This window comes from Eumetopias jubatus, unplaced genomic scaffold, assembly GCF_037043125.1.
Source record: "Eumetopias jubatus isolate StellerSeaLion01/CBP00866 unplaced genomic scaffold, mEumJub1_p1.0 scaffold_13, whole genome shotgun sequence".
In the NCBI taxonomy this organism is placed as follows: domain Eukaryota; kingdom Metazoa; phylum Chordata; class Mammalia; order Carnivora; family Otariidae; genus Eumetopias; species Eumetopias jubatus.
This window is the reverse complement of record NW_028274819.1, coordinates 58703566-58728253: the sequence shown is the minus strand read 5'-3', so window position 1 is coordinate 58728253 and position 24688 is coordinate 58703566. Positions and strand designations below refer to the sequence as shown.

At 39.6% G+C, this 24688-nt stretch overlaps 1 protein-coding gene across 2 annotated transcripts in view; it reads left to right on the top strand.

Annotated features, from left to right (window-relative positions):
• The window catches only part of RSF1 (remodeling and spacing factor 1), a 157477-nt gene extending 150002 nt beyond the window's left edge, over positions 1-7475 (top strand). For both annotated transcript variants that reach the window (XM_028115834.2, XM_028115833.2), the window contains exon 16: positions 1484-7475. In XM_028115834.2, the coding sequence (XP_027971635.2) occupies positions 1484-2049 (566 nt within the window). In that variant the 3' untranslated portion in view covers positions 2050-7475. The remainder of the gene's footprint in view (positions 1-1483) is intronic.
• Positions 7476-24688: the final 17213 nt, after the last annotated feature.

Sequence of the window (24688 nt, the reverse complement as noted above, 5' to 3'; positions counted from 1 at the left end):
CAGAGATCAACAGGGGTCCCATCACAAAGAGCAGTAGTCCACAGCTACAGCCCACCTGTTTGTAATCAGGTTTTATTGGACCAGCCACGCCCATTATTTCTCACATACTGTCTGTGGCTTCTTTTGTGCAAAGCTGAGTAGTTGTATTAGAGACTGTAGGGCCTGCCCTTTTACAAAAAAAAAACAAAACAAACAAGCAAATTGCCAACCCCTGATGAACTGTGCCGTCTGGTCCAACTTTCTTTGGTGATGGAAATAGGCCGTATCTGTGCTGTTCAGTATAGTAGCCACTACCCTCTCATGGGACTGTTGAGCACCTGTAATGTGACTGGTATGACTGAGGAGCCGAATTTTTAATTTTTATTAAATTTTAATTCATATAAATTTAAAAATAGCCACACGTGATTAGTGGCTACCATATGGGATAGCGTGGTAGGCCGTTGTAGAGTTATAAACTTTGGATTTTATTCCTTGTGAGAAGAGAAATAATTGGAGGAGTTTGAGCAGAGCAGTGATATGATCGGACTTACATTTTAATTTGCTATGGTAGCTGTGTTATGAATAAATTTAAGGGGACAAGGGCAGAGTCTAGGAGACCCGTTGGGAACCCACTGAAAGAGGCCAGGTGAGAAATGATGGGGGGTGAGACTAGGGCAGTGGTAGTAAAGGGCTGAAAAGCAGTCAGATGATGGCTCTATTTTGAAGGTAGAATCAGAGGATTTACTGTTTGGTTAGATGGGAGAAAGAAAACAATCAAAATATGACTAAGGAATTAGAACAGTAGAGTTGCTAGTAACTCAGATGGGCGAGACCAGAGCAGTGCAGGTTTGAGGCAGAAGCGTAGGACCTCGGTTCTGGACAGGTTAGGTTTGAAGTGCCTGTTTAGAAATCCCAGCATAGATGTTGAGTAGGCAGGCTGTTGATAACGTGAGTCTGGAATTTAGGGGTGGCCTCAAACAAATGTGAGTCATCGGCATATAGATGCAAAGCCATGAGATTAGGAGAGACAGCCTAGATGTAAATACAGACAAAAAGAACACGTTTAAAGACTACCAAGGAAGGACATTTAATAACATGGGTTAAGAGTTAGCACACTGTTTCAGATGCCCAGAGTTGGGTACTCGGTTTAATCTTTCCTCATCAGTATGTGTACATGATTCCATAATTGGAGAGATAGTGGATAGGAGTTTCTCAGTTTGCGACCACCCTATCTTCATTTAATTTAAGGATCATCATATTCGTTTTCTAAGAAATGTGATTTTGCTCTTTCTTAAAATCTTAGTTAAAAAACACACCATGGATCTTTCCGTGGATTGTTACAGGCCTGAGAGGAGAGAGCAATCAGGCCAATTATTGGAGGGAAACAGGATGCACGGGCAAGTCTGAAAGCAGGATATGGGGTGAATATGGGGAGGAAAAGGAAAATTACTTAAATCTGTTATGGTTAACTGTATCGATGGCTGAAATGTGCTGTTTATTCTAGAGAGCTATATGTCCAAGAACTCGGAAGATGATGAGCTAGCTAAAGAATCAAAGCGGTCAGTTCGAAAGCGGGGTCGAATCACAGATGAGTATTCAGAAGCAGATGAGGAAGAAGAAGGCAGACCATCTCGAAAACGGCTACACCGGATCGAGACAGACGAGGAGGAGAGTTGTGACAATGCTCATGGAGATGCAGATCAGCCTGCCCATGACAGCCAGCCCAGGGTCCTGCCCTCAGAACAGGAGAGCACCAAGAAGCCCTATCGGATAGACAGCGATGAGGAAGAGGACTTCGAAAATGTAGGCAAGGTGGGGAGCCCTTTGGACTATAGCTTAGTGGACTTGCCTTCCACCAATGGACAGAGTCCTGGCAAAGCCATTGAGAACTTGATTGGCAAGCCAGCTGAGAAGCCTCAGACCCCCAAGGACAGCAGCACAGCCAGTGCCAGCCTGGCCCCCAATGGGACAAATGGTGGGCAGGAGGCAGGGGCGCCAGAAGAGGAGGAAGATGAGCTTTTACGAGTGACTGACCTTGTTGATTACGTCTGTAACAGTGAACAGTTATAAGACTTTTTTTCCATTTTTGTGCTAATTTATTCCACGGTAGCTCTCACACCAGCGGGCCAGTTATTAAAAGCTGTTTTATTTTTCCTAGAAAACTCCACTACAGAATGACTTTTTAGAAGAAAAATTTCAACAAACCCTGAAGTCTTTCTGTGAAGTGACCAGTTTTGAACTTTGAAGATAAATAATTGCTGTAAATTCCTTTTGATTTTCTTTTTCCAAGTTCATGGTCCTTGGTAATTTCATTCATGGAAAAAAATCTTATTATAAGAACAACAAAGATTTGTATATTTTTGACTTTATATTTCCTGAGCTCTCCTGACTTTGTGCAAAAGGGTGGATAAGAATGCATTCCGAATCTGTGAGGGCCCAAAACAGAATTAGGGGTGGGAGAAAGCACTTGTGCTTTAGCTTTTTCATATTAAATATATATTATATTTAAACATTCATGGCATAGATGATGATGAACAGACTGTTTAAAAGTTCCAGTCTGTATTGTTGCAGTTTGAGAACTGTAGATAACATCATACGTAAGTCATTCAGTAACAGCATTCATGATATCAACTTGTTTACTATTGGAGATAACCATACTTAAAAAATAAGAAGAGATGGAGAAAGCACCATCATTAAAAACTCTAACCTGAGTTTCTGTTATAGCGGAGTTTCTTGTTTAAAAAAAAAAAATCATCTGAAAAACATTTGTACAGTAAAATGTATAATGAAGCTTTGACAACCAGATTGTGCTAGCAGCAAATTTTTTTAAGCAGCTTTATGCAGTGGTGATGAGGTGGCCTCTAATATCCTATCAGTGAGAGTTATTAGTGAAATAAGCATGGTCTTTCTTTAGGCCCAGGTGGACTGTAAACCTTGCAGATAGTCTAACTCTTGTCTTCTGGCCACTTAATATTTAAATATCTGAAATATCCCATTTTGAAAGAAATAACATCTATACATAACATACATGAAGAGATGCTAAGCTGACAGCAGTATTTTAGCACATTTGATGACGGGGAAAGGATTTTCAGGTGAATTTTAACTGGTCTATTCTTGCCCTTAGAATCTACTTCAAATTGAAGTCTACAAACAAAGCAGTTCCTTTGGGAGGTTTTTAGTTTGAGTTTTAGCATGTATGTGTGTGTATACGTGTGTGTGTATGTGTGTGCGTTGGAATTTCCTATCTGCCTGGATATATTAGCAGGGTTTGAATGTAGTTTTGGCCTTTGGCCATTAGACTTCTATTAAAATTCATTAATAGTCATACGACCGACCTAGAGTTGATTGAGAACCGCCAATATACTTAATGGGCATGACATCCATTTCAAACATCTCAACACTTTAATGAAAGATAAGCCCTTTGTTTCAAGAAAAAGGGGTTTATAACTAAATATCTAACATGTAATTGACACTAAAATATGAACTTTGTCTTATTTAGTTACTGTTACAGCTGTAAAATTTCAGGCAGAGCCATAAATAACATTGTATAAAGTGTAGCACTTGTGGTTAAACCTTGCCTGTCAAATTCTGAAACCTTCAGCCATTACTTCTGTGAATACTTTTGCCCTGGGATTTGGGTTTTTCTGTTCCGGTGTTGTGTCTGTTGCCGGCAATGGACACACCATATCTGCTGCTGGCCCAAGGAACTTTGTTAATTTTTCTTTCCAAATTAAGCATTATATGTGCTAGTCAGTGTATAGTAAAGCACTTCTCTTTTTTATGATTAAAAAGCTGGCATTAGACTTGCATTATAAATACCTCTCTAGAAACTTTATACTCTTTCTTTTCCTTCCTCAGCGGGTGTTGCCCTTAAATCTTATCTTTTGGCCTTGAAAGTTTATAGCTGTTGTTTTTTCATTTGTTTGTTCTTTTGTTTGTTTTGTTTTGTTTCACTTTAGTTGTGTAGTACCTGCCGATTAATATTTTTGCTTTGATTCTAGCAATGTATATGTATCTGTATAAAAAATAAAATAATGAAAGCAGCCTAAAAATAGGATGCACCAATAGCATGTGGTTCCAAGCAAGTTGTGATTTTTATTTTGAGACAATGTTCCACTGGAAGGGAGGGAAGGGCTTACACTTACAGACAGTAGAGCAGGGTTACGTAAGGACCATATTCACGTACCAAGCCTCCTTTCTAGCCAGGTTTGTTCATTTGTTTGAAAGTCAGGTAAGAATGTTAGCTAGCCTTTTTAACTGTCTAACAGGCAGGCAATAGAAGGATTCCTACTAGTGCAAGGTAAGTGTTGAGAATGTGCGGGCGGCCTCCCCTGCCCCCCATTGTTCCTCTAGATTTTAGTCTTGCAGCTGGGTAAAGCCACTACGGTGTAGAAGCTCCCACGTACGCTGTCTCTACCTCTGGACACACCAGCTCCTGCTTCCACCACTCTATAGTTAAGCAAGTGATAAGAAGTATCCAGTGGGGTAGGTTATTTATTTTACAGGATGCCTAATGTGAAATAAAGGGAGTTCTTCTTACTCTTCTCCTACAGAGAGCAAAAGGTCATTGTTATCGTAGTAGAGACTGAGTATTCAAGTTAGCCTAGGTCCCACTGACATGGGTTTTGATACCACTTTTGCTGCCTATTAATTTACCGAACTTGAATTAAGTATTTGTGAACTTGATAGTGAATGTCTGCCTTCTAACCTTACATTCTGATTAAGCCAATTAACCGTTTTGTTAACAAGGAGTGCAATCCAAGCAGCTGAACTTAAAAATTACTATGCAGACAGGTTAATTATGGGCAGTTAAATGTTGGACATTGCAAAACCAATTCTGCTGCTTGGTGATTAGATTTAGTCCCTCATAAAGTCTTAACGTTCACTGAAATATTAACTGAACATGCTTTGAAGAAATTTTAAAAAATGTAGGAAAAAGTAAATTGTCCTGTATCCAAAGATACAATTCAGTCATTAGGAATTGGACAGAGTATAGGAAAGCAGCAGCTCCATCTAGAGTTTAGAACATCTTGGATCCTTAGAGTACTAACCATGGATTTAGATACCTCCATAGCTGCCATATAATAGAGTCCTTTAATACTTTAAACCTTTTTTGAAATACAGGTGGACTCCCAATGTCCCACTCCACAGTCTAGCACATGTAGTAAGGGGAGATGTAGTTTAGTGCACAGAATATTTAGTTTGCAATTTCTGTATAAGTTTGAAAACTAGCCAAATGTTCACAAAGCAGAAGCTTTGAATTAAAATATATGAAAGGAACTCAGACTGAAAATACACATTTTGGTTTTGTAGACTTGTGTCGATGAAATAGGGTGTCGTGTAAAACATTTTCCGTTGTTGGCACGTTATTAGAGAATGATGGCAGAGAGCTTTTCAAGAGTTTACCTGATATATTGAGGTTGGATTTCCTTGACACATCTTTTTCCAGTTGGTCAAGGTTGCAGATGCAGAGAATAAAGAGGAGTTTCCTTCAGAATAAATTCATGTCTACTGATAGTCTTTTTTTTTTTATGACCTGCCAAAGAACCAAGGACTGAATGCTAAAAAAGTTGTTGATAAAAACATTTTAAACAAATTTTAAAAGGATATTACAAACTCCAGTTTTCACTTTTTGGTTGATAGAGCCCATCCCATAGTATGCATCTGAGCAAAGGATATATACTAAGAAAAATGTAGGAGTGTACTTGTTTAGAGGTAAAATGGTGAGAAAATGTTACCAGTTTTTAAATGGGATTGATGGAATTTACTTTGTCACAAAGAATGCCTTTTTAGCTTATGTATGTGGGGATGAGAGACATTAACCATGCGCTAGTTCTACCATATGACTGGAAGGAACCCAGGGAATCTGTAAGTTGAATATTCAGAAAAAGTTGTGAACTCTGCCCTTCACCAGCACAGTGAAACAGGTCCGTGATTGCCTCACAGCTATAGAACAAGTATTCAAAGACCCAGATCTTTTTTAAAAAATAGAACATACATATATGTATGTATATATATGTTAATATGTGTATACATACTTTAGATGTTAGCAGAAATTAAAAATGAATCCTTTGAAATCATTAATTGACATTGTAAAAAGACATAAGACAAATAATTGTGACTGATGTGAAATTATGAACATTTAATTACAGAAAGTCCAGAGAAAAATAGTGAAGTTCCTCTTCTTGGTGTGATATTCTAAGAAAATATTCCTGGTTCTCTAAGAAGTAAGAATGCCAAGACTGCTTATCCGCTATAATCTACCTAGTCCTTTGCTTAATATTGTTATTAAACCCTCTTAGAATAAAATCCATTCCTATTTTATCCACCGTTCCCAGTGTGTACCTGTAAACCTACTTTGCAAGTGGCAGTTCAGCTGCTGATTTTCTTATTTTTATGCCAATCCCGGAAGACAAGGCCCTTTGCTATCAGTGTATTTAAACTGGGTTATTGTGTTATGTGTACACTTAATAATTTGTTTTCAAGATATTTCACTTAAATTATCATTTATCATTTTTTGAGTGCCAAGAATTGCTAAGTAACTATGTAACATACATTGAAGAAGAGTCATTCCCCAGCAAGCAAGCAGTCTTCATAAGCCGAACTGTAGTGTGCTTGGTATATAACCACTTTAGATTATCCACTCGATACTTCTTTTATTCATATAAACCCTCTCAGAAATTGATTAGAATAGGACTCCATTAGTTGATTTTTTTTCCCCTGATTTTGGTCATGTGAGCGCAATTTTTTTTTCCATTTTATATTTATATGATTTCATTCTGGGAAATGCTGCAAACCCAATTCTGGCACATTGTGATTTCAGTTAATGAAAATGTTATTTTTATTTTAATAACTTTTTAAGATATATCCTATGCATAAGTTATATGAGAGGGCATAACAAATTATTAGATGAATAGAAATTTATTAATTAAGCTCCTTAGACTTTTTTTTAATTTTATTGTGTTAGTCACCATACATTTTGAATGAGAAAAAACATTTAAAGGAACTACATTTGTGTTTTTTGCCAAACCGGTACAAGCTAGTAAATGCACTAAGGACTGAGTGACCTGCCTTGTTCATTTTGCCACTGGATGATGTAAGTTAAGAATGGAATTGTTAACCCTAATTATATATTTTCTTGACTTTCATCACTTTCTAAAGAAATCTAATTTAAGTGTTTGGGGTTTTGTTTGACCTGTATTTATTGAGTTCTGGTCATAGACCAGGAGCTGCATGTCATGCTTATGGATGGCCAGAACACAGTCATTGGGATACTTAATGGCTCAAGACCTTCTGAATCATTTAACTTATTTTGTATGTTGCAAAAAAAAAAAGGTTTATTTTGCTTGAGAGTCACATTTTTTATATAACTGTACAGCTTTTAAGGGTTGGGAGGTGGAAAAATACCCTAAAATAGGATGTAGATTTTTACAATTGTGTTTATGCTAGAACATCTACAGGTGCATTATGTAATTAAACCTAAAATTGTTTAAAAATCTGTGCCATGGTCTTTTTCATTTTCCTGCCCTTTAGCAGAGTTGGTGCATGTCAATATTGCTATGTGGACAAGCCTTGGAATTAGGCTAATAACCCTTGTCTCCAAAGCTTTAAGATCATTGCATGAAAATTATACACAAACATATATACACACACACACATAGAGACACATACATATGCACACATGGATCTAGTTTATATTAGTGTAAATGAATTTTCAATTTCGGAACGGCTATAATAGCCTAAATTTGGCAGTTAACAGCATATTATAGTGTGTGATTTTTCGTGATGCCTAACTAGGGTATTCTCAATGTTGGTCTAGTGTTTTGTTCTCTTAGCAAAGTAGCTTCTTGATAAGTATCTGAATTGTAGCTTGCCCAAACCTGCCTGGAGGTTTTCCATACAGCTTGAAAGGGAGTGTCCTGTGCTAGGATAGGCGGGGTGGGTTGGGGCAGAGCTTGGTTTCTTTTCCATCTGTAAAAGGAAAACTAGAATTGCTTGATTTGGTTCTTGTTATTCAGTAGACTTAATGCCACAGGAATATTTTTCTGCTGGGAGGGATATGAGATTCAAATTCCAATTCTTTCCACATATGATGAAAAGTATCTTTAAAGCTTGTAGAGTTGCTGATTCTAGCAGTCTTTTACATGGCACATTTTACCATAACTTATATTAAGACACCAGTATGTTTGCCATCTGATAATCTTACCATTCTAACTCCTCACCTTTATAGCACAAGTGTATTCTTATAAAGAATTCATCTAAGTGTGTCAAAATTTCTCTCTCAACTCCCTTAATCTATTGTCAGCTAATGTGGGATTGCCAATTTCTTTGCTAGCTTCATCCATTCAGAGGAGAAGCCTGGGAATAATGAATTTCCAGGTGAAGAATACAAATTCCAGATAAGAATTTGTAAATGGTATATGTTAAATTTTCATTTTGATTTTAAAGTAATAGTAGCTGAGATTCAGGGAGTATTTGATCAAAATGCCTCTTGGATTTTCAGACATGCTTATATGAAATGCTTTATTTTCCTATGCATAAAAAAATTATTCCTGGAATAGGTTCTCAGAATGCTTTATTTTGTTTCTAGGAGATGAGAGCTAAAGCAGAAGCTCCAAGATTAGCATAAAACTGTCGAGGTAATCAGGAACGTTCTGTTAGTCAAATAGGGGAAGCTGGAGTGCTCTCTGCCACATATAATGTACTGCATGTGTGTGTGTGTTGGGGGGGAGATTTGAAAACTGGAAATGTGATTCCATTAATGCACAAAGTAAATTTTGTGCATAGAAAATATGGGAATTCCTGGTAGCTTAAAGCTTCAGGGGTTAACTGCAGTGTATGAACACCTAGTGTGTTAGAATTGCAGTGCATAGTTGTTTAAATATAATATTCCTTGTAAGTGACAACCAAAATATGTTGTGGCTGGTGCCAACATTTTTTGTTAATGAAATGTTCAATGTCTCACTACAGTCTGATCGGAACTCTTGGTGTTATAAGCCAGGCCTGAAGCTATTTTATAGTTATTGGCCTAATTGTGTAACTTTTTCTTTCAAAATGTTTTATTATAATACTTCTGTCATTTCCTTCACTTAATATATGTCAATTGTCATAATAAAAAATTTAAATAATTTCATGTATTTAGCATGATGTGTTTGCAAACTTAGTTTACTTTAAACTTCATGGCACATAGAAAGCTAAGAATTTTCAATAATAGTTGATGAAGCCTGAAAATTTTGTCATCTAAGCAACAGATGAATTGTTCTCTACTGTTTAGAAAGTAAATTTGCAAGTGTATCAATTTCCCCAAAGTAATTATTTTTTTAAGATTTTATTTATTTGACAGAGAGAGACACAGTGAGAGAGGGAATACAGCAGGGGGAGTGGAAGAGGGAGAAGCAGGTTCCCCGCTGAGCAGGGAGCCTGATGTGGGGTTCGATCCCAGGACACTGGGACCATGACCTGAGCCAAAGGCAGACGCTTAACAACTGAGCCACCCAGACGTTCTTCCTCAAAGTAATTTTTAAAATTTTTAATTTTAGCTGTATGCCAGCTAGGTGAATTATAGGTATTACAAGGCTATCTATTGGGGCGCCTGGGTGGCTCAGTCGTTAGGCGTCTGCCTTCAGCTCAGGTCGTGATTCCATGGTCCTGGGATCGAACCCCGCATCGGGCTCCCTGCTCAGTGGAAAGCCTGCTTCTCCCTCTCCCACTCCCCCTGCTTGTGTTCCCTCTCCCACTGTCTTTCTCTCTGTCAAAAAGTAAATAAAATCTTTAAAAAAAAATAAATAAAAGGCTATCTATTGAGCGATTTCTCTTTAGCTTCTAGAGAACTGACACCTTAAAGATGCCTTGGACTTGTTCGGTGTGGGCCTGTGGGAGCACAGAACTAGACCAGAGGGCACACAAGCCATAAGGCAAAAGCCTTTATTTATTCTATAGGAAATTTTTTTACAGACTTTGGGAGTGAATTCTCACCAAAAGGGGATGTTTGGGTTTAGGCTGAATTGCCACTTGGCAGGAGTGTAACAGATGAACACATTTGAAAAGTGGTTAGACCAGATGACTTTAAGGGGTCCTTCCAACAATCCTGAGTATGATTCTTATGTACAAATGCTTATGTATTCTGGGATATAGTAAGATTGACAGTGAACTCTCTCTCTCTTTTTTTTTTTACCGACAAACTAGTGGAATTCATCACTATTTGCAGTTCTGATTTAAAATACTGATTAACTGGGCAGCCTGGGTGGCTCAGTCAGTTGGGTTACCGACTTTTGATTTTGGCTCAGATCATGATCTCAGGGTGGTGAGATCCAGCCCCGCATGGGGCTCTGTGCTCAGTGGGGCGTCTGCTTGAGATTCTCTCTCTCCCTGTCCCTCTGCCCTTCCCCCTGCTCACGCTCGTGTGCTCTCTCTCTCTCTCTAAAATAAATAAATTGGAGCGCCTGGGTGGCTCAGTCAGTTAAGCATCTGACTCTTGATTTCGGCTCAGGTCATGATTTCAGGGTCGTGAGATCGAGGTGAGATCGAGCCCTGCGTCGGGCTCCCCACTCAGCCAGGAGTCTGCTGCTCTGCTTCTCCTCCCTTGTCCCTCCCTGCCCCCTGCAAATAAATAAATAAATAAATAAATAAATAAATAAATAAATAAAATCTTTTAAAGGAAATACTGATTAACTGGGGCATCTGGCTGGCTCAGCAGGTGGAGCATATGATTCTATGATCTCGGGGTCATGGATTTGAGCCCCACATTGGGCATAGAGATTACTTAAAAAAAATACTGATTGACTATTCAGGTAAAGAACTTTTTAAAGCAGAATTTCACTTAATGAAATGAAAGCTGATCTATGCTGACAAGAAATGACCAGCTACATTTTCTCAGTGGTTTATTTGAAATTTTCACTTAAACAGAATCAGTTAAGTGGAGGTGACGGTGCTGTGGCAGCCCTGAGAGAGTTTAAAGGAGTCTTTTCTGGAGTTGAGAGTGAGTCCAGAGAATGGCTGTCAGCCCACATCTCTTTCAGATTAAGAGACCAGAGGATGTAGAAGAATTCTTTTAAAAACTGAGAATTGGTATACTATACTGAGACCATTTAGTAGAGGTACAATTATAAAATTGGGAGGCTCAGTCAGTTAAGCATCTGCGCTCGGGTCAGGTCATGATCTCAGGGTCCTGGGCTTGAGCCCCACATTGGGCTCCTTGCTCATTAGGGAATCTTCTTCTCCCTCTCCCTCTGCCCCTCCCCTCCTGCTTGTGTGCTAGCTGTCTCTCTCTTTCTCTCTCTCAAATAAAGAAATAAAATCTTTTGAAAAAAATAACGAAAATATTCTACTGAAACTTAATTAAATGTTGGGTGAAATGAGTGCTTCTATCATTTTGACCCTTCAATGACTTTGCATGAGTTCCTTAAGTTCCTAAAAGTCTAAATGAAAATCAAAGAAAAAGAACACTCTAAGGGGATCTGACTTAATATTTGCAGCATTAATTTAGCACATGAAGTCATATCCCAAATGAAAAGTTAACTAGGAACCTACTAGTTCACAGCATAGGCCACCTATAGCTTCCTTATTCTTCTTCTTGTCCATTTCAGAGCTACTTTATGCACACTCAAGCCCTCATCCTTCTCTCCAGCCTGTCTCCAAGAATCAGGTGTCTCCCGTTTTTGTCATATCCCTTCCGTGTCCCTGATCTGGCCCCTTCCCTCTTGCCTCCTATAGGTCTTCACATTTTAGTGATCTCACTCTGCTCTGCACCCCCCTATACTCTATTCCTTTCTATACAAACCTCTATCCTGGAAAACAAAAGTGTCACCCTGTCTTCCGTTCAATCTGCCTCTCAGATACTTCTTTTTTTTTTTTTAAGATTTTATTTATTTGTTCATGAGAGAAAGAGACAGAAACAGAGAGAGAGAGAGAGACAGGCGGAGGCAGAGGCAGAGGGAGAAGCAGGCTCCCTGCGGATCCCAGGACCCTGGGATCATGACCTGAGCCAAAGGCAGATGCTTAACTGACTGAGCCACCCAGGCAGGCACCCTCTCAGATATTTCTTATTTGACTGCCAGTCTTTAAAATAATAAATAGATTATAGAAATGTTAAACTTTATTTGAAGACTCGCTGAAATGTCAGAAATTCCTAAGAGAAACTCTGGGAAGCAGCAGGCTTCTCAGCGTACTTGAACTCCATCATTAGGAACAACTGTTACAGAAAGCAGAAACTTACAGTAGGGGAGATGTTGCTCCCTTTTCCCTGCAATCGTTTCCTATCTTTCTCTGAAAATGTCTGTTTTATTTTCTCTTTGGCATTATTGCCTGCTAGCAGGATACCAGTAATTGCACCACGAACTCATGAATCAAGTAACTCTTACTCTATTATTTGGAGCCAAAAAGTTAGAGGAAGGACTTGATTAATGATGATAGAACCTGAATGGAACCTATGCTATCTCTAGTCTGCACCACAAAAGTAAATTTTCTGTACTTCAAGTCTAGTTTTTATTTTCTTAAGGATGAATTTTGATGGTAACTAGGGCTTAAGAGAAGCAAGCTGGCTCAATTCTGGAAAACTGGAAAGTTGACTTCAGATTCAGACTGATCCGGAAGGCAGGGCTGGAGTTTGAACTGGGAGATGTAAGCAGAATCAGGACGGTGTCAAAGAGGCAAGGACCCACAACCAGAAAAGGCATATGAGAGAGGAAGAGAGGGCTAGGAAGCAGTCTTTGCGATGATTGTCCTCTCTGAGACACAGCCACTTCTAATAATCTAGATGTGCTTATGCAGTGGTTTCCAAAACAAAAGTTTTTGTAAATTTCATTTTGAAACCTTTCTTCTTGGTTTTTAAAATTGAGATATAATTCACATACCATAAAAGTCACCATTTAAAGATATACAATTTAAAGGTCCTTAGTATATTCACAAGGTTGTCATCACCTCCCAAAAGAAACCCAATATTATTGGCAGTCACTCACCATTCTCTCCTTCCCCTCAGACCCTGGCAACCATTAATCTACTTTCTGTCTATAAGGATTTGCCCATTCTGGACATTTTATATAAATGGAATCATACAAAATGTGGCTTTTTGTGTCTGACTTCTTTCATTTAGCATGTTTTCATGACTTCATCCATGTTTTAGGCATGAATCAGTACTGCATTCCTTTTTATGGATGAATAATATTCTATATTGTTTATTCATTCATTGGCTGATGGATATTTGGATTATTTCCACTGTGGGGCTATTATGAATAGTAAGCATTTGAGTACAGGTTTTGTGTGGAAATGTTTTCAATTCTTTTATGTACATACTTAGGAATGGAACTGCTAGATCATATGGTAACTCTTGTTTCACATTTTCAGGAACTGCTAAACTGGTTTATGCGGCATCTGCATCTTTTTACATTCTAACTGGTAATGCACGAGGGTTCCAATTTCTCCACATCAGTAATGCTTATTATTGTCAGTCTCTTTTTATTATAGCCATCCTAGTGGATCCGAAGTGGTTCCTCATTGTGGTTTTGATTTGCATTTCCCTGAAGTTTAAAGATATTGAGCATCTTCTCCTGTGCTTATTGGCCCATTGTTTAACTTCTTTTCAGAAACATCTGTTCAAATCCTTTGCTCATTTTTAATTGGATTACCTGTATTTTTTATTGTTGCATTACAAATCCTTTATTTATTATGCATACCAGTCCTTACCAGATACAGGACCTGACTTGCAAATATTTTCTCCAATTCTTCAGATTGTTTTTCTGCTTTCTTGATGGTGTCCTTTGACACAAAAAAGTTTTTGATTTTGATGAAGTCCAATTTGTTTTTTTTTCTGTTTGCTCGTGCTTTAAATGTCATACCTAAGAAACTGTTGCCTAATGCAATGTCACAAAAATTTATGTTTTTTTCTAAGAGTTTTATAGGTTTAGCTCTTAAGTTTAGGTGATTGATTCATTTTGAGTTATTTTTGTATATGGTGTCAGGAAGAGATCCAAATTCATTCTTATGCATGTGGCTCTCCAGTTATACCAGCACCATTTATTGAAAAACCTATTCTTTCCCTCACTGAATTATCTTGGCATCCTTGCCAAAAATCAGTGGACCAGAAACGTATGGGTTCACTTCTGGACTCTTAATTTAATTTTATTCCACTGATTTATGTATCTATCCTTATGCCAGCACTACACAGTCTTGATTACTATAGCTCTGTAGTAAGTTTTGAAATCAGGAAGTGAGTCCTCCAACCTCTTTTTCTTTCTTTATAACATTCTTTTGACAATTCTGGGTACCTTGAATTTCATATCAATTTCAGGTTCAGTTTGTCAATTTCTGTAAAAAAGACAATTGGAATTTTGATAGACACCGCACTTAATCTGTAGGTCTGTTTTTCTAATTCCCAAGAGATTTGAAAAAATACTTACCAAATGTGTGTGTGTATACATATATATATATATATATATATATATATATACACATATATACACACATATACATGGAAGGCCAATAAACACATGAAAATGTGCTTAACACTATTAGTTGTCAGAGAAATGTGAATTAAAACCACAATAAGGTATACTACACACCCACTAGAATGGTTAAAATGAAAAAGACTGGCAACACCAAATGCACCTGGACCTCCCATACATTTTTCTGGTGGCAATGTAAAATGGTAAAACCACTTTGGAAACTATTGGCAGTTTCTTAAAAAGACAGAAAAACCATCTACCCTATAATATAGCAATTCCACTCCTAGGTACTTATCTTAAAGAAATGAAAACCTACATCCACACAAACCTATGTATAAGAATGTTCACAAAGCTTTATTCACAATGGCCAAAAACCAGAAATAGCCCAGATGTCCATCAACAGAACAGATAAAGAAATTGTGGTATATTCACACAATGCAATATGACTCAGCAATAAAAAGGATCAAACCACGGATTGAGTAACAACATGAATGAATATCAAAAATATTATGCTGAGTAAAAGAGGATTTGCACAAAAACATATATTCTATATAGTTCCATTTATATATAAAGTTCTAGAATAGGGGCACCTGGCTGGCTCAGTTGGTAGGGCATGCGACTCTTGATCTCAGAGTTGTAAGACTGAGCCCCACGTTGGATGTAGAGATTACTTAAAAATAAAATAAAATAAAATAAAAATGAATTTCAGGGCGCCTGGGTGGCTCAGTTGGTTAAGCATCTGCCTTTGGCTCAGGTCATGATCTCAGGGTCTGGGGATCGAGCCCCATGTGTTGGGCTCCCTGCTCAGTGGGAATCTGCTTCTCCCTCTCCCTCTCCCTTTCTCCGCGGCTTGTGCTCTCTCTCTCAATAAATAAGTAAATCTTAAAAAAAAAAAAAATAAAGGTCTAGAATAGACTAATCTACAGTGATAAAAATCAGATTAGTGGTTGCTTCTGGGAGGGATAATTGCAAGGAAGAAAATGTATTTTACATATCAATAGGGTTGTATGTGTATTTGTCAAAACTGTACATTTAAGGACCATGCATTTCAGCATAAAAAATATACATCATCAGAAATTTTTTTTTCAACGTGGGACTTGAATCCTTGACTCTGAGATCAAGACCTGAGCTGAAATCAAGAGTCGGACACTAAACTGAGCCACCCAGGTGCCCCACTTCATCAGAAAATTCTTTAAAAAATCGAATCCTTTTACGAATTTATGTTATAGCATTTCACAGTTCATCATGCACAACATACACCTTATTTCTTTTCACCTGGCTAATTCTAAATGATAATTATTTAAGGCGCCATTCAGGCACCACCTCTTCCAAGAAGTTTGTCCTCACCCTTCAGGTTGAGTTAGGTGCTCCTGTATGATGCTGTGTATTCTATATTATACTGCTTAATGAGCTATACTGTAATTGTTTTTCCAGCTACTGTTTGATAGGCAAGGGCTATCTGCTCTCGATCCTCAATGTCTAGCGAAATGCCTTACATTTAAGTCATTTAAAAATAATAAATCTCGATTAAACCTCTGTTTTTCTCCTGTTCATTTGTCTTTTCTTACAGGGGGTTGGGGGCATCTCAGCCAAAAACCTAGAAGAGTAAAGGGAAAATTATTTTTCCTCCTCTTCACCTGCTTTGTGCCCTGTGAGGCTGGTCTTTATTGACTGCATTAATGGGCTCCCTTTCCCTCTGGCTTTTGATTGGTTTTAGTCAATGGGTGGTACCAAGAGGAAGCTGGAGAGTGGAAGAAAAGAGAGAATGGGACTACTATTCCAGACTTTCTTCCGGAGGTAGTTTGGAATTGGCTTTGTTCCTCTGCTGAATACCTCAGCTCCTGTCTGGTAGCTTTTCCCTGAAGCTCTCCACAGGTCTGGTTCTTCTCTCCCCTGCCCCTTCAGATGACGTGCTGAGCCTTTAAGCAAATATGCGCAAGGTCATGACCACCATGAGCCAGTGACGTGCCAGGATTCAGAGCCAGGCTGCTCCAGTGTAAGAGCCAGGTGCTGCCCAAGCCTATGGACAAACATGGGAGCATGCTTCCAATCTTCAACAGAGAGAGATAGAGCGGGAACAAAAGCAGGGGGCGTGGGAGAGGGAGGAGCGGACTTCCCGCGGAGCAGGGAGCCGGATGTGGGGCTCGATCCCAGGACCCCGGGATCACGACCCGGGCCGAAGGCAGACGCCTAGCGACTGAGCCACCCAGGCGCCCCAATATGAAGTCTTCTAATTAATGAAGATGAGATATCTTTCTGTTGTTTTGTGTCTGTTCAATTTCCTTTTTTTTTTAGATTTTATTTATGTATTTGAGATAGAGATTGAGAGAATAGGTGGGAGGAGGAGCAGAGGAGAGGCACACTCTCCACGGAGCAGGGAGCCTAACGCAGGACTTGATCCTCGAACCCCGGGGTCATGACCTGAGCCGAAGGCAGACACTTAACCGACTGAGACACCCAGGCGCCCCATTCGATTTCTTTTTTCTGTGTTTCATAGCTTTCAGTGTACAGGTCTTTCACCTATTTGATTGTTTATTCGTTAGAATTTTTTTCTTTTTGATGTATGAATGGATTTTTGTATTTTATTGTAAATCAGAGGATTTTCTTAATTTCATGTGGTTTTTGTTAGTGTAAGACATGCAACTGTTTTATGTATGTTTATTGTGCAGAAAGGAAATTTATTATTCCATTTATTCTAACACTTTGGTTTGTTCAATCTTTAGTGTTTTCCATATACTGGATCATGTTACCTGCAAACAGACAATTTTATTAATTTCTTTTATTTTGGATTAGTTTAATTTCTTTTTCTTGCCTAATTGCTGTGGCTACAACTTGTTTCATGTTGTATACAAGTTGCTAGAGTGGCCATACTTGTCTTTCTTTCTTTCTTTTTTCATTTTATTTTATTTTATTATGTTATGTTAATCACCATACATTACATCATTTGTTTTTGATGTGGAGTTCCATGATTCATTGTTTGCGTATGACACCCACTGCTCCATGCAGTATGTGCCCTCTTTGTTACCCATCACCGGGCTGACCCATCCTCACACCCACCTCCCCTCTAGAACTCTGTTTCATACTTGTTTTTCTTATCTTAGATGAAAAGCTTTCCATTTTTCTTTATTGAATATAACATTTGTTATGGGTTTGTCATATATGGCTTTTATTATGTTGAGGTATGTTCCTTCTACACCTAGTTTGTTGAGCATTTTCATCATGGAAATTTCTTGGAAATTTGTAAAATTGTCTTTATTTATTGAGATGATTATATGATTTTTATCCTTCATTGTGTTCATGTATGTCACATGTATTTGTACATTATTAATCATCCTTGCTTTCCTAGGATCCTATAAATTCTGTCATGGGGTATGATCACTTTGATGTGTTGTTGAAGTTGATTTGTTAATAATCACCAGGAATGTTGAATGTTGGCCTTAGTTTCCTTTTTTTTCCCCCCTAGTGACTTTATCTGCCCTTTGCATAAGGGTAATGCTGTCCTCATAGAAGGAGTCTGGATTTTTTTCTCTCCTTCTCGGTTTTTTGGAAGAGCTTAAGAATTGGTATTTTTTTTTTTTTCTTATTTGTAGAAGTCACATGTAAAGCCCTCTGGTCCCTCAGCTTTTCTTTTTTAGAATATTTTTGATTACTGATTCAATATCCTTAGTTGTTATTGGTGGTGTGTTTAGATTTTCAACTTTTTCTTCATTCTGGATGGTTATGTTCTGTATATAAGAATTCATGCATTTTTGGGGTATCTGGGTGGCCCGGTCGTTGAGCGTCTGCCTTTGGCTCGGGTCACAATCCCGGGGTTCTGGGATCGAGTCTTGCATCAGGCTCCCTGCTCAGCGAGAGGCCTGCTTCTCCGTCTCCCACTCCCCCTGCTTGTGTTTCCTCTCTCTGTGTCTCTGTCAAATAAATAAATAAAATCTTAAAAAAAATAATAAATCTCACTTGTCACTCACCTAATCACAGGAAGTATTATTGTTCCCATTTTACAGAAGAGAAAACTGAGGCTCATAGATAAAGTATTTTTCTAAGACTCCAAGTCAATATTCTTTCTGCTACAGCTTCTTTTAATTCAGAGGCATAGATAATAACCTGACTCAGCTTGCATGCCAAGTAAGCACTCAGCCTCGCTGTTTCGTGGGCCATTCCAATGCGTCATTTCAGGTTTTTATCTGAAAACCGTACCGGCAGAGAAGGCCAATTCTCTAAGTCCTAGAGTTTCTCCCATTATTAGTTTTTTTTTTTTTTAAGATTTATTTGAGAGAGAGAGAGAGAGAGAGAGCATGATCGGGGGAAGGGCAGAGGGAGAAGCAGACTCCCTGCTGAGCAGGGAGCCCGTGGGGCTCGATCTCAGGACCCCAGGATCATGACCTGAACTGAAGGGAAACACTTAACCAACTGAGCCACCCTGGCGCCCCCTTATTAGCCTTTTTAAATAGAGTTTTTCTTTATTGATGAATTTATATATGCTTATTATAGTAAACAGACAATAAGAAAAATTAGTCACATCCCCACCACTCAGAAATAACCACTCAATAAATTAGTGCATTTCCCTTCAGTATTTTTTATTTGCAGATTAAAAAACTAGATCTTTCTGAACAAAGATCCTTCATAATAAATTTGACAGTTTATATTACCAAACAACACACTCCATTATCTGTAAAAGCCAGATGACCCAGGCTGCAGGAAGCTTTGAGAGTGAAGAGCACAATCTTTGCTCCTGGGTCAGCTGCAGCCCTGAGGGGCCATGGGAGGTTTTCAATAGAGAAAGGCAGTGGCAGCTGAGGAAGCAGAAGGCGGGGAGTGAGTATTTTCCTGGCCTAGACCCTAATAGGTTAGGCTTTGAAACTTCTTCTTTCCTAAATTGCTACCTCTGGTCACGAGATCTCTGCGGCCATATGTTGTAACACAAGCTGCTTTTTTCAGTTTAGGTCACTTTCTCATTCAGACTCTGGCACCTGAAAGAATGAATGTCTGCTGATGTGGTGATGTTATGCCCTCTGTGATTTCTACTAGCTATACAGTTAAAAGAGGGACCTCAGTGGTTTGTTAAAACAAGGGCATTGTTGTCTGAGCTCACCTCCTGGGCCTGTTTCAAGATTCACCATCTTCCCTGATAATCCTTGCCCTGCAATTCAAGGACGAAGGGGGAACCCTAAATGAACCTTACAGCTTTAATATTAACCTTCTCCTGAAAACCCTGTACACAGACTGGGGGACTATGTAGCCTGGCACCTTGGTGTACAAGCAGTAGGAGTTGTGAAACATCATTAAGTGGATTAAACTCTCAAATCCATATGCTTGAGAAATCAATGGGTTAGGAGCAATTCCTTTTAAAGTTAAAACCCTATGATAGGTGTCACATAGGGCTAACACAGAATACAAAATCACTATTCTGATTTATTTTCTCACTTCATGATTTTTATTTTTTCTATATTCTTTTTCCTCCTGGTTCATGTTTTTCATCTACTTAATTTTACTTGTTTATTCATATGCATCACCCATTACCTTATAAAAGTTAACTTTTGCTCACACATGACATTGTCCAGGTATGTTAACAGAGACATCCTCAAATCCTTTAATTCAGGAACATCACCATAGTGTTTATGGTACCCTCTCCTCCAATCACCCCCTCCCCCCAAGAAAAGAAACTCAACATAGTCTAGTTTTTTGTATTTTTTTTTTTTTGAAAGAGCGAGCACATGCACATCGGGGGAGGGGTAGATGGTGGGGAGGGACAGAGGGAGATGGAGAGAGAGAATCTTAAGCAGGTTCCACACTCAGCGTGGGGGCCAATGCAGGGCTGGATCTCACGATCCTGAGATCATGACGTGAGCAGAAATCAAGAGTCAGACGCTTAACCAACTGAGTCACCCAGGCGCCCTGGTGAACTATAGTTTTGCGAGAGTGGAAAGGTACCTTAAGTCATGGTAAGAGGCAGGAAAGCTGCTAAGTTGAGTGCAAGTGCAGGGCAGTCGACTGGACTCTTTCATTTCACCACTGTTTTAGCAAAATGTTACAGATTTGAGGGATAATCTGTGGCAAGTCATTCACCAAGGGTTTGCTGTATACCTGGCCCCTCCCAGACCATCTTGGTCCACTTTCCAGCCCCATCATGCCGTCATGTGCCACACACAAATTCTTGCAATTCCTCAAACACTGCATGCTCCTTCCTATCCCTGTGCAACAAAATGGAATTACCTCTACCCGTGCTTTTCTTTATCTTTGAACTCCTCATCCTCAAGTACCAGCTCAGATGTCATGTTTTCCTAGTTCTCTAGATTCTCATGCAGAGGAATCTCATGGCACCTGGTGCAGACTTCAATACAGCACTTACCACATGAGATGATAATTCCTGTGCCTCTGCCCCAAAAACTGTGAAGTCTTTGGGTTCAGTGAACCAAGACCAGTTTGGAGACTCTTTATAGAGAGATGACCTGAGTGGGCAACAGTGGAGGAGTGAGGGGTCAGATTCATGAGATGGGAGTTAAGAAATAACAGGACTTGGTTGACTGGAGGCAGTAGAATATCGTGGTTAAAGGGTGCAGGGCTTTGCTGCCCAACAGCATAGATTCTAAATCAACCTCTGCCACTTAGTAGGTAAGTTGGGCAAGTTACTTCATCCTGACTTGTTTTTTTTAATCTGTAAAACAGGAATCATGATAGGATATATTTCCTAGGGTTGCTATGAAGATTAACTGATACACATAAAATGCTTAGAACAGTGAGTACCTAGCATATAGTAAGGCTTCCATAAATGTTAGTTGCTGTTTTTGTTGTTATGATAATTATAATTATTATTACTGAATATGAAGAGTGGGGGAGAAGGAAATAATGATAAATTCCAGATTTCTAACTTGAGCAGCTAAACATGAGGTGGTATTTTCCCACAGAATGGACACTGAAGAAATAGCAGAATTGAGTGAGAAGATGGCAAATTCAGATTTTTATTAAAACTATTTCTTAGAGTAGTTTTAAGTTCACAGCAAAATTGAGGGGATGATACACAAATTTCCCATATACCCCTGCCCCGTCATGCACAGCCTCCTTCGTTATCAACATTCCCCACCAGAGTGGTACATTTGTTGCAGCCAATGAACCTAATTGAGACACATCCATAACACCCAAAGTCCACAGTTTACAAGTTCAATTTTTGATAAGCTGAATGAGAAGTGTCCGTGGAACTGCCAGTACAGAAGTCTAGCAGGCTGTAGGATGTAAAAGTCTGTAGTTCATGAGAGTTCTGGGATGGAGATACAGATCTGGAAGTCCCTGCACAGGGTAATTCAAACTATGGGCATGGACAAGCTTGCCAAGTCAAGTGTGTAAGGAGAAGCACAGTGACTCAACACTATTCAAGGTTCTCTCTCACTTCTCTTTAGCTAATCTGTTAGTTACTGCTAGGTTTACCCCAAAACTTAGTTACTTAAAATAATAAGTATTATCTCACAGTTTCTGTGGGTCATGAATCTGGGCCATTTAGCTGAGTGCCTTTGCCTCAAAGTCTCTCCCAAAGCTCTAGTCAAGGTGGTAGCCAGGGCTACAGGCATTTCATGGCATATACTACTACAAGGTTCATTAAAAAATAGAAAAAGAAAAACCCAGCAGATCCTACTTGTGGTCATACTCTGTAACTTCCAAGGCTAGGTTAGAAGAGCAGCTTCTATCAGTCTCTCTTTTGGGATACTCACTTTCAAAACCCAGCTGCCATGCTGTGTGGAAGCTCAGGCCACATGGAGAGGCTATGGAAAGGTATTCCAGCTGATAGTTCCCACAGAGGTCCCAGTTGTCAGGCACATGTCAGATGTCAGTAAGGAAGGCTGGGAATCTCAGGGTATATCTAGTCCTGGTACATAGTTTTCACCAGTTCTTCTTTCAACTCTATCACTCATCTTCAAGAATCTTTTTTTTTTTTTAAAGATTTTATTTATTTATTTGACAGAGAGACAGCGAGAGAGGCAACACAGGCAGGGGGAGTGGGAGAGGGAGAAGCAGGCTTCCGCCGAGCAGGGAGCCCAATCTGGGGCTCGATCCCAGGACCCTGGGAACATGACCTGAGCCGAAGGCAGATGCTTAACGACTGAGCCACCCAGGTGCCTCTCATCTTCCAGAGTCTTAAGAGGACTATCAGGAGTATGATCCTAGTAAGAATGGATACACAGGAAGGTAATTCTTACTATCACCAAAAGGCAGGAACATCTTTATACCTCTCTGCTAACTAGTTGTAAAAGGTGGTGGTTTGTAGTGAAAACACTGAACTTGACATAAAAAGGAAGGAATTTAATTTCTAGCTGAGTACTAGTAATGTAGCCTGCAGCAAATCACTTACTTTCTCTGATCTTCAGTTTTATCTGTCCAGTGGGCATAATAACAGCCACCCTGCCTACCTTACAGAATTATTATAAAGATCAAAGGAGCTAACGGGTGAGAAAAGCATTCTTCTGAAAAGTAAAACACTATGCATACGTCAGACCTATAATGCCTTACTGTTACTCGTTGGGATTTATATAGGAGGCAAAGGAGCAAATCCTGCCCTTCTTTAAATTTTTGGTGATATGCCTTTTTGCTTTTTTTTTAAAGATCTTATTTATTTATTTGAGAGTGAGAGATAGACAGCACGAGAGGGGAGAGGGTCAGAGGGAGAAGCAGATTCCCCGCTGAGCAAGGAGCCCGATGTGGGACTCGATCCCGGGACTCCAGGACCATGGCCTGAGCTGAAAGCAGTCGCTCAACCAACTGAGCCACCCAGGCGCCCCGCCTTTTTGCTTCGACATACATTTGCTTAAATGCCTCCTCTGAGCCTGTCACTGTAACAGGTGAAGAACTCTTTTGTCATAGCTAAGATCCCCTTTCTTCAGTTATAAACTTGAATAAAATGTTTTGCCATTAGACAAGCACTTTTTACAAAGACACTATGAAAACTATGTCAAGTTGATATGAAATTATTATACAGGTTTTAGCCAATTTTCTCTCTGCATGATTTGGGGGAGTCCATTTCTGAACAAAGCACTGGCTGCTTTACTAAATAGCCAACCTCATGTAGCTGTCCCAAGGAACCTTGAAACTCTCCATTTCCCATATCAGATTGTTAGCTGCTCTCAAAGCTTACTCCTCCCCCCGAATTCTCCATCTTGGAGAAATGAGCCAGCATCCACTCAATCACTTAGCCTGGGAATCATCCTTGACTTCTCTCTCTTCATCCATGCTCATTTGCATTTTCACCACCTTCTTTCTCTCAGTCTGAGGATTTTACCTTTGTAATAGCCCCAGCCTCTTCTGTTTCCATTCTCACTGCCACTCTCTCACTTATACCGAGGCAACAACTTCCTAATACTCTCCCTGCTCAGAGTGCCCCTCCTCCAGTCTCCCTACCAGCAAACGAATCCTAGATAAAAAAAAAAAAAAAATCTAACACTCCTCTCTTCAGCAGATAGAAATACAGCTACTCCACATGTCCAGTCATCCAGCCTCAACAGTGCTACAGCTTAGGTATGATCATGCTCATTTCACAGGCAAGAAAATTTGGCCTAGAAACTGACTTGAATTCCACGAGGTCTCTCATGGCTAAACTCTCGCTCTTCAGTTAATGCCTCAGGCTTTCCATCTGTAAAACTGGATCAATAAAAAATTTCTCACATACTTGGCATAAAGAGGAAATGAAGAAATAATGCCGGTAAAGGGCCTGGAACAGTGCCTGGCACAGAACACTCGGTTACCTTTACCAATTATTTCCTGATAAAAGTTTTCATTGCTCTTATTACTTCGCTCTTCAGTGTCCAACAAAGAAAGAAAGCAAGGGTTCCAAATCTGATGGACTAGTTCTTTTCCTTTCAGCGCTCCAAGTCCTCCCTGACATAGCCAACTCTTCACCCAGAGTTCATTACCTCTTTGGGCTCGTTTGCCCGCCTGAGACGCGGGGACACGCGGCTGCCGCACTGGGGCAGCGTCAGGACCTAGACTGATGGCGGAGGCACGGCCGTTAAGCTGAGATGTGGACAAGCCGGGCTGAGGCCCGCGCAGGTTAGAAGAGCCAGGAACCCATTAGACCTCCGACCTCTAGATAGAGTGCGGTCTTTGATTCCTGTCCAAGGCTCAGGCCTCTGTTTCCTTCTTTGCAGAAAGAGGAATTTATCATTCCTTGTGCCTCCTCTCTCACAGGGTTGCTGTGACGACCCAGAAGTAGGATGACGGAGAGAAAAATTCAGTTATCTCAAGCCCGGAGCCTCAGAAACCGCGAGGAGAAGGGGCCCGGAGCGAGGAGT